The 10167-nt window shown below is 45.3% G+C and overlaps 1 protein-coding gene across 2 annotated transcripts; it reads right to left on the bottom strand.

Moving 5' to 3' along the window:
* Positions 1 to 471: 471 nt before the first annotated feature.
* Kcna4 (potassium voltage-gated channel subfamily A member 4) lies at positions 472 to 8297 on the bottom strand. Of its 2 annotated transcripts, none has more exons than XM_047519609.1 (2): positions 7788 to 8297; positions 472 to 4547 (listed from the first exon to the last, which is right to left on the bottom strand). In XM_047519609.1, exon 2 carries the CDS (start codon positions 3771 to 3773, stop codon positions 1809 to 1811), a length of 1965 nt encoding a protein of 654 aa, XP_047375565.1. In that variant the 5' UTR covers positions 3774 to 4547; positions 7788 to 8297; the 3' UTR covers positions 472 to 1808. The 2 variants fall into 2 exon arrangements, with proteins under 2 accessions (XP_047375565.1, XP_047375566.1); XM_047519610.1 differs by lacking the exon at positions 7788 to 8297 and adding an exon at positions 7430 to 7497.
* Between the last annotated feature and the right edge of the window lie 1870 nt (positions 8298 to 10167).

Genomic DNA, 10167 nt, shown 5'->3' with positions numbered 1-10167 from the left:
CTACCTGTGGTGGGGGAAGGACAGAGGAAGGGTGTGGATTTACTTCTAATCCAAACAGTGGATTTACTTTTAATTTCGAATATCATTAAAGAAGAGGTAAAACTTAGCAAAAGATGGCCTGGGTTAGAAAAGTTTGAGAAAGGTGATTCCAGGTCATTTTTCATTTTTAGTTCACAATTTTCAGAGTGCATTGTGTGCTAAAATAGTCTGCATGTTATTTTTTCCCCAAAGCTCAGTGATCAGGCCAACCATTTTAAAAAGAACAGAAGTTTACAAAAAAAAAAAAAAAAAAAAAATAGAAAAGACATTGGAAGTAAGGCCTCTAACATATGTACACTGAGTTTTCTAACCTACATCCCATTAATACTGAGGAAAGGTGGAACACTAGTTATTACTCACATTCTCTAATACCTTATTGTGAGTTAAATACAGTTACATGTGTCATAAAACCCTTTAATAATGATGATAATGATGGTGATATGAAACCAAATGTTTTGACAAAACGCTTCCTTACATCCATTTTAGCAAACAGAATGCTAAAATCTGAGGTCAATTCCCACATTCTGCTCTTTTGTAGCTGCACACACACAAAGAAACATAAACTTAATAAATCCATCATTTATGTTGCACATTTAATAGAAAAAGATCTTAAGCCATAATCACTGTAGCTGCTGGGCATCTTATTTCTTCAAGAATTCTTTCAGTGCATGCATTAACTTTGGTTAAATTATTCTGGATTTAAAAGGCAGAAGAATATTTAAAATAGTATTGTTTCTGAAGCATCATTGTAACAGATCAATTTCAGAAGATTCAGTTGCTAAACTTTGCTTCATAGTTCCTTTGTAGATCAGTTATTTAGATTTTAAAATTGGAGAGAATCATGTGCTGTTATCTGTGTGGTCATTAATCTCACGTAAAGAAGAGAACAATAAAATAAGACTAAGAAATCATTCTTCCAATGATTGTCATTGAACTGTTACATTAGTAAACATTCACAGTATGAAGTCTCTCTCAATCTTCAGCATATAAAGTAGTGCAAAAGAAAAAAAAAAATCCAGTCCTGTTACCTGTGAACAAAACTTGTTACATGTCCTCCAATTTCATTTCTTCCATAATGTTAGGCATTTGCTATCATATCTTCCCAAAATTAATAATAAAATATAATCAATTTCTAAAGGCCCCTGCAGCCTTTTTAAAAGTTAATTTCCAGTTAAAAATAAACTTTAATTAAATCCAAGATAAAAGTGTGACCTATATTCTATTAAATAATTTGCTTTCTTTTTTTTTCTACACAATAATTCTTACAATTTTTAAAAAACAACTACAGAATCCAAAGACATAGGAGATGCTATTAAAGCACTGATAAATGACTGCTCAGATTCATTAGTTCTTACATAGTAAATACTTCAAAATGCCAACTTTTCCCATCACTGCACAATTACCAACAATGTTGACAATTTACTTATACATACACACTTACACACACGCTCACATACACACACACATTCTCTCCATGGAACCATCTGTACTATTAACATCTTTTCCAGTTAATGTGCAAAATTCTTGCATTCTAATAAAAAATATAAAGATAGATTTGCTCTTATTTAAGCCTCCCTCTTCTCCAAGATGTATCCTTTATGTGATATGTAATACAAGTTTAGTAACAATTATGCCATGTATTACCATTAAATGGCGTACTACTGTATGCATTGGACTCATTTGCATATTTCATTTTCATAACTGCACTCTCTATGCATAAATATATTTGGAGATGCTGGGGGAGGGCAGTGGAGTGTGGAGAGAGCAACTCACACATCAGTCTCCACAGCCTTTGCATTAGAACAGTTGTTTTTATCCGTCTCACTGTCATCCCCCTTGCCCTGACACTTCTCCTCCTTCGCACAGAGAGACTCCTTAACCCCTTCTTCCATCTCTAGATACTCTGACTTGTCCCCCAGGGAAGAAGAAGTGGAGCTCCGAAATTTCTTGAGAAAATTAGAAGGGAGGTACGGGCAACTGACTGCATTTTGCGTCAGCTGTGTCTGTTCCTCGTTTTCAGTCTCTCTGTGGTAGAAATAGTTAAAGTTAGAGACAATCACTGGCACTGGCAAAGCAATGGTTAAGACACCCGCAATGGCACACAGGGACCCCACGATCTTGCCCCCCACAGTGATGGGCTTCATGTCCCCATAGCCCACAGTTGTCATGGTTACCACAGCCCACCAAAATGCATCTGGGATGCTTTGGAAATGGGTGGTGGGTTCATCCGCCTCCGCGAAGTACACAGCGCTGGAAAAGAGGATAACCCCAATGAAGAGGAAGAAGATCAGAAGGCCCAGTTCCCGCATGCTGGCTCTGAGGGTGTGGCCCAGGATCTGCAAGCCTTTGGAATGTCTGGAGAGTTTGAAGATCCGGAACACTCGGACCAGACGAATGATCCTGAGGATGGCAAAGGACATGGCCTGCTGCTGTTGACCATTGCCACCCCCCTGCTGCTGGGCCAGGTCGGTGCCCAGGGTGATGAAGTAAGGCAAAATGGAGACAATGTCAATGATGTTCATGATGTTTTTGAAGAAGAGTGCTTGGCTAGGACAAGCAAAGCAACGGACCACAAACTCAAAGGAAAACCACACGATACAGACTGTCTCCACGATGAAGAAAGGATCATTGAATATCGTGTGCCCTGAGTTCTCCAGGTGGTGTGGCGAGGTGTCGTTCAGCAACCCACTGTGCCCGCCAGCACTCAGTGCCATGACCAGATCCCTGTCGTCCCTGAACTCAGGCAAGGTTTCCAGGCAAAAGATGACAATGGAGATTAAGATGACCAGGACAGACACAATGGCGATGCCCCTTGCGGGACTGGAGCTCTCTGGATATTCAAAGAGAAGCCAAATCTGCTTTTTAAATTCATTCTCTGGCAGGGCCCTGTCCTCCTCTTCTCTCACAAAGCCCTCATCCTCACGGAACTTGAGCAGGGCCTCATCTCCCAGCTGATAGAACTTCACCTCCTCAGTGAAGATATCAAAGGGAACATTGACTGGCCTCTTCAGGCGGCCTCCTGACTGGTAATAATATAAGATGGCGTCAAAGCTGGGTCGGTTCCTGTCAAAAAAATACTCATTGCGCAAAGGGTCAAAGTACTGAGTCCTCTTCTCAGGGTCACCCAACAAAGTCTCTGGAAACTGGGCCAGAGTTTTCATCTGGGTCTCGAAGCGGAGGCCGGACACATTTATCACCACGCGTTCACAACAGTCACTATAGCGGACTGAACTGTAGCCACCGCCACCCCCTTCATCCTGAGGCAGCAGGTCTGTGTAGGAACTTTCCTCACCATAGTCCTCTTCACTATAGTAAAACCTTCCCTCCTCTTCCTCCTCTTCCTCCTCCTCCTCCTCTTCCTCCTCCTCACTCAGCTCCCTCAGGATCTTCTCCTCAGAACCACTGGGCATCAAGTCGGAGCAGTGAGGAAAGCTGCTCTGCCGGTGGTGGACTTTCTTCTTCTCAGGCCGCTGTCGCCTCCTCCTTCGACTCCCTCGGCTGCTCTGAGGGTCGTGGGAGGTGCAGGCCCCACGCGTCTGGTGGTGGTGGTGGGACCCCCCACCAGAACCCCCGCTGCCTTCAACAGCAGCGGTGGCAGCTGCCACAGCAGCAGCAGCAGCTGCCCTGGAGTGAGCAAGCCTCTCCCGCTCCCGGGCCCGAGCCTGGGCTGCGTAACCATAAGGCATATGACTGTTGCACCCTGAGCTCTCCGCACTCACCATTGCAACCTCCATGGTGGTGGTTGTGGGAAATGGCTGGTTCCAGTTGTAAAAGAAGAAGAAAGAAAAATAGGGCAGCTTCTTTTCTCACCAAATGAAGGTAAGTTTGGAACCCTTAAGCAGATTGCTTGGAAGACTAAGGATATTTTCAGTCCAACTTTGCATTTTCTGTTTTTAAATCAGCACGCCCCATGCTCTCTCTTCTCGGGGATTCAACATTGCTCTCCAGGGCTTGGCTAGTCTAGATAAACAGCCTAGCACTCCTCAAACCTAAGTCAGAAAATGTTGGTGTCTCCTGAACATCTATGTTTTGGGATAGATGTTCAAATTTGGAAATATGTCTGGGATGCGGTCGGTAATGATGCTGCAAGATTCAAAAGCAGCAAGTATCTGACAGCCAGCAGTTGTGCCTAGAAAATGAAATATATTTTTCTGCCATGGAAATTGTCCAAATCCTGAGCCATCAAATTTAAATAAATTGCAAATAAACGTTTTGTCTTAGCACTTGCCTTCCAGTGATGGTTTGACCCATGTTAAGCTGTGGCTTAAAGTATGTCCAGCCATTGCTGCTCAGTCTATCAAGATGATTCTCCAGTCTCTCCCCTTAAGTTCATCAAAGGCTTCCTGGACCCACAGGCAATGCCAAGCTGTATATAGAGGCAAAGACCTTGGGAGGTAGAGAAGGTACAAGACGAGGTGTCATCAGATGCAAAAACAGCTCTGAGGTCTCCATAGAAATTAAGGAAATGCAAAGCATCCTTCAGCTAAAATCATACAGAAGTTCTTCACCTGAAAAAGGTTGGGAAACAAGCATAGGGGAAAAAAAGGAATGAAATCATAAAGAGCCAACTGAGCATTTTACTTCACATACGCTTCCTTCTCTTGTCCTCAGGCAAATCATAATACACATGAAGAGACCATAAATTTTCAAGAGTGTGGGGCAGGCTGCTCTTAAATATCTCTCTCATTCAACATCCTTCTTTCCTTCTTCTTTGGTTATTATTTCAGCTCAGTCTATTTTTGCAGCAATTCAAGTATTTTTCTCCTCTCCATTCTCAACACACATGATTCTGTTTCCCTTCTCCCTTCCCCAATGCCAGGTTTTAACTCTCACTATCATTATCTTCCTTCCACAATGACAGTGTTGTTACTTTAAAGTTGTTTCTGGGGCTGGGGTTGTGGCTTAGTGGTACAGCACTTGCCTAGCATGTGTGAGGCACTGGGTTCGGTGCTCAGCACTGCATATAAATGAATGAATAAAATAAAGGACTATCAACATCTAAAAAATATTTTTAAAATAAAATTCAAAAAATGAAGTTGTTTCCATCATTCATTTATCTCAAGGCATTTCACTCAAAATGTTTCTGAATTAAGCACCCTTCCATTCCTCTCTATCTTAACTCAGGAGTAGAGAAGTCAGAAAAACAGGTGTTTTCAATGCAGCTTCCACTACTTGAATGAGCTTCAATCACCTCATCTACAAAGTATAGACAACACGATATGAACTCCCCCACTCCACCTTTGTAAGGCTCAAATGAGATAATGGGTGTTGACAGAATAGCACACTGCCTTGTACATAATGAATGGCAATAAACACTGGCAGTTATGAATAACAAGACAGTAACCTATGCTTTATTGTATACCTACCCATTCCCAAAGGCACATGTCCTGTGCCACCATTTGGAGCCAGGGAAAGACGGAATATGAGGACACCCATGGCATTCCGACACTCCCCAATAGTGGCATTAAGCTGGTATTCCCTGCCTATCTGAAGCATGTCCCTGTTGTTTTCTCTTCCCCAGATTCCTATCACCCCATTCAAGAAGCTAATACTAGTTTCCACATCTCTAATAATCATCTTTTCTCTTTGCAGTTCCTCCATATTCACCTCAATGGTTCCTCCTACACTCTTCTAAAGGAAAGACCTCCTTATTTTTCAAGTCCTATTGTGTGTGGACTGCCATTGGCAGATCACACTGTATATCCTTAGAAGTTAATCTGTGTCTCCCATCCTCTATCTTTTCCCTACACCTTCCTTTCCAATCTCCCACATCCTCATCATACATTCCTTCTAGCCCCAATCTGTTCCCACTGTCACCTGCCATTCCTGACCCTTCTTTAGTTTGCTCTTCCAGGTCCAGTGAATTCATCTCCTCAGCTGAAACCTATAAAACCTCCTGCCCCATGTACCGTCTCCTCTTGATTTTTATATTCACTCTGTCTGACAGGACTTCTAAGAATGCAGAGGATGACCCAAGGATTTGGAGAGGATGATGACAGCCAGAATGCAGGGCATTCACTAGCTTCTATCACTAGAAACACTTGGGAAACATAAAAGAAATGGCTTTCTGAAGTATTAATAGGGTTCGGCTCTTGACCACCTGCTGATCTTGTCTACCTTGCAAGCTAAACAAACTCATATTATGAAGTAACAAGGAGGGAAGTGGCAAAAGAGAGTGTCCCAATCACACACATTCTCACAGGGTAAGAGTGGAGCTCGACTGAGTCAAAACCCAGTAAATACACCTATGAAGGTATCTCGTGTGACATTCCACCTACTTCTGCCTAACTTCTAACATTACAACATACTTGGAAGTGTTTATCATCAGTAGGTCTCCAAGTTCTTACTTATAAAATCACCTCGAGGTACATTCACAGTGAAGTGTTAGGCCAACATCCCTTAAAGACTTGCACAGGCCAAATAGTCCAAGAGTTTGCTCAGTTTCTTCCCCAACTCCTACCACCATTTATAATGCACTATTTAAATACAGTCCCAGTGTAAGTGAAGTGCCATATATTTGTACACTATGCACACCCCCTCACACCAAACCTCACTCCCAGAATATGATGAATTAGAGGGCCTTATTCACCATCGGCTCTGAGGGAGATCTAGCCCTCCCTTCCTCCTCCATACCAAATAATTTCTTATTTATGTGTTTGTTTGATTTTGTTAGTTTTAGTTTATCTAACTCCCTCCTCCACCTTACAGAAAGCAAACTGCCTTCCTTTTGATTGGATTCCAGTTACCTCACTGTTCCTGATGAAAGAAAGAGAAAGAGAAAGAATGGGGAGAGAAAGAGAAGACAAATCATCCCCCCAACAAACTGGACTGGCTCAAAATCTCTCTTCCTTCTCAAGGTATTCATGTTAAGAGAATCTATTCAGATTCCCAGGAGCCTTCATGGGAGAGACCTTTGCTGGGGAATTCCCCTTTCTCTTTAATACCATTGAACTAGTGGGATTTTGCAGATTACCTCTTGCTCAATCCCTGTGCCCCCAAATACCAGCCAAGCATCCCACCCCTCCTCTAATTTCCCAACAGCAAGGCTGTTTTCATCTCTAAATGCTAATTCCTGCAACTGTGTTAGGGTGGTACCTGAACCTTAGCAGAGAGAGAGGGAGACAGAGAGAGAGAGAGGGAGACAGAGAGAGAGAGAGACAGAGAGAGAGAATATATACATAACTGGAACCAGAGAAAGAGAGAGAGAGAGAGAGAGAGAGAGAGAGAGAGAGAGAGAGAGAGAATATATATACATAGCTGGAATCAGAAAGGCCAACACTGTCAGAAATGTATACTTCAATGCACGCCATTTACACAGTACCTATGGTTTGCTCAAATGCTCGGAAAATGCACGCAAATCCAAAATGTTGGGAGAGGCATCAATACAGACCCGTTCACCAGCTGTTCCCAAATGAAATGAACCGGTGAGGCTGGGATGAGACAAAACGCTGCTAAATCTAAACCCCACCTCGTTGGAAAACGACATCTTTAATTGCACCTTCGCCTCCAGACCTAGGTTCCCGCTTGGGCACATTAAGCAGGGCACACTTACCCCATCCCCGGGTTGGCCCCCGGAGCGCGGCGTAGCATCTGCACCTCCCTTCTCCCACCTCCTGGTTTATTTTTAACCGCCTTCCATTCATGCCCTTCTGTCACATTCTCGATATTATTTATCCCTCAAATGTCCACAGTTTCTTAACAGCCAAAAGAGGAGGGTGGAGGAAAGATAAGAAAGGTATCATACTTACCATTCCCAAGAAGGGTGAAAAAATAAAATAAAGAAAATTCCCCGCTGATTTGTTTTTTTTTTTCCCCCCTCAAGCTGCAACAGCTGGAGGAGGGGAAGAATGATCTTAGGGGGTAAAAGGAATCACTCCGGTTTGGCGGGTGAACGCTCCAAAATATCCACAAGACAAGTTCTGCTGCTTGGCCAGGGGGGCACAGAGTCCTCGCTGCGAGAGCCTAGGGGTGGGGATCGGATCCGGGCTGCCCCAGAAAAGACCCCAAGACTCCTGGTTCCTCTGGAGTTCAGCACAGCAGGCTGGACTGGGAAAGGAAGTCAAGGTTCCCCGAAAAGAACCAAAATCCTAGACAGCAGAGATCACTTGTTAAGCCTGAATTCCTCATCCAACATCCATCCCTCTCTCCCTCTCGCTGGCTGCAGAAGCAGCACACGCCTCCCCTGGCCGCGAACGCGCGCCGGGCGGGGGCGGGGCCAGGGCCGTGCCGAGGGTGTGGCGTTCAGGGCGGTCGCCAGGGGCGCCTCCCGGCGCGGCTGGGCGGGCGCAGTCACGACGCCGCGACTCCCCGCCCCCTGATCCAGTCCCCGGACTCCCTGGCTTCTGGAAACGTTTGCGGGGGCACTTGGCTGTCGCCCCCCGGAGCAAGAAGCAAATCTCCGAAGGGAGGTGATCCCAGTGGAGCTGCAGCGGTTGTCCCGACGGCAGCGCAGGTGCCCCTAAAGAGGTTGGGAGGGGAGCCTCGACAGGAAATGCTGTCCCGAAAGTGGGTGCGTTGGGGCGTCTTCTCTTTCCCCTGACCTGCTTTCTCTGCATCTTTCCCGGCGCGGGGTCCTTTTCTCCCCCAGTAAATTTGTGGAGTTGGGAACCCTCTTGCATCTCTTGGCGAGGCCGCAGGCCAGGAACCTTCCCATTGCAGCCGAGAATGCCAAATTCGCCTTCCTGGCACGAAGGAGTTTGTCGGCCTCAGCTCCGGAGTCCGGCCTCCTGGGCGAGGAGGAGAACGATTTTAAACACGTGTTAGACCCTGGTGCTGGAAGAGTTTCGGAAAACTGAAATCAGGCCCTGGCTAGAGGCTGTGCACCGAAGGCAGAAGTCCGGGGCGGAGAGTTGGAGAACTGAGCAGGTTGCAGGACTGAGCAAGTTGCAGGGCTGACCAGGACAGAGGCTTTGGAAGGCAGAGGAGGAACCCTCTGTGAACCTGTTGCTGCAAAAAGAAATACGACTTGGCGAGAGGTTTGACAGGTTCAGGTGCAGGTTTGACTACTGTCTTTATCACAGTAGTCTGATCCATTTAAAGAGTTTTAAAAGATATTACCCCACACACATACGAGGGAAGTCAAGAACTCCTACAGCATGGTGGGGGTTGGGGGGCATACGTCTCCCCCTAGAGACTGAATTGCAGTTTGCCTTTGGGTGGTCAGCTTGTGAAGTACCTCTGAACTTGGATGCAAATACACAATTCCCACAAATCCTCCAAAAGAAAGATTAGCAGTGGGAAACCGGAATTTAATACACATACACGACCAGAAACCCAGGTGACCTGGGCATCGCTCCCAGCTCTCCTTGATGGGCCAAGCAAGCAGTGGGGGTGCATACCCAGACTGCTGGAGCAGATCCCCGCTTGGGCTGGCAGGTTGGCGCCTGGGTGACCACTGTCGTCCTTGGCCGGCAGCTTTGTTTGAGGGCCCTCTTGGGCCTCCTCTTTTGTGCCACTCAATTAATTATTGAGGGGAATATTCTGGAGCTGAATTATAGATATGCCCAGTGCTCACTCACCTAACCGCTGCTGGCTCTGCGAAGGACACCTGGAGGGACACCTGGAGGACTGCTCTTCTTTGCTTTTTAAATAATGGAGGGAAAAAAATCGGAATTATAATCAGTGCAACAAAAATGAAAGAGAGAAAGGAAAGAGGAAAACAAATAAAAAACTGACATGAGGCTTGGTTTTCTTAACTTCTTCCAGTTAGTGCATTTGAGCTTTTGAAATGAAGAAAATTACCTGTGATTCCGCCCCCCCCCACACACACACCCCTCCAAACCAGCTGGCAGGCCAAAGGGAAAGGTACTTCCAGGTCTCTCCAGAGAAACTCCATGCTTCAGTTCATTCTCTATTACAATTCATTTCATCAGGTAGGGAGGGCAGATTCCTCCCAAACTGGCAATTACCATGTGCACCAGCTACAAGTTGTCTCTGTATCTCCACAATGCAGTGTAGTCACTATGCAGTTACAGATATATCAGAAGCAAATAATTTGTTTTATTGTTGGCTCATGAGAAGGCTATTTCTTGGGATGACAGAAGGCAGGACTGAGGGCACTGGATCTTGGGACCAGTTTTCCAAAAGCAATTTGTGAGATCAATCCAGAGCAGCTATGGAATGCTTTTA

This window comes from Sciurus carolinensis, chromosome 11 (assembly GCF_902686445.1).
Source record: "Sciurus carolinensis chromosome 11, mSciCar1.2, whole genome shotgun sequence".
In the NCBI taxonomy this organism is placed as follows: Eukaryota; Metazoa; Chordata; class Mammalia; order Rodentia; family Sciuridae; genus Sciurus; species Sciurus carolinensis.
This window is presented reverse-complemented; position numbering and strand designations above follow the sequence as displayed.

Coding starts and splice junctions, on each gene's coding strand:
- Kcna4 (XM_047519609.1), bottom strand. CDS start 3,773: ATGGAGGTTGCAATGGTGAGTGCGGAGAGCTCAGGGTGCAACAGTCAT.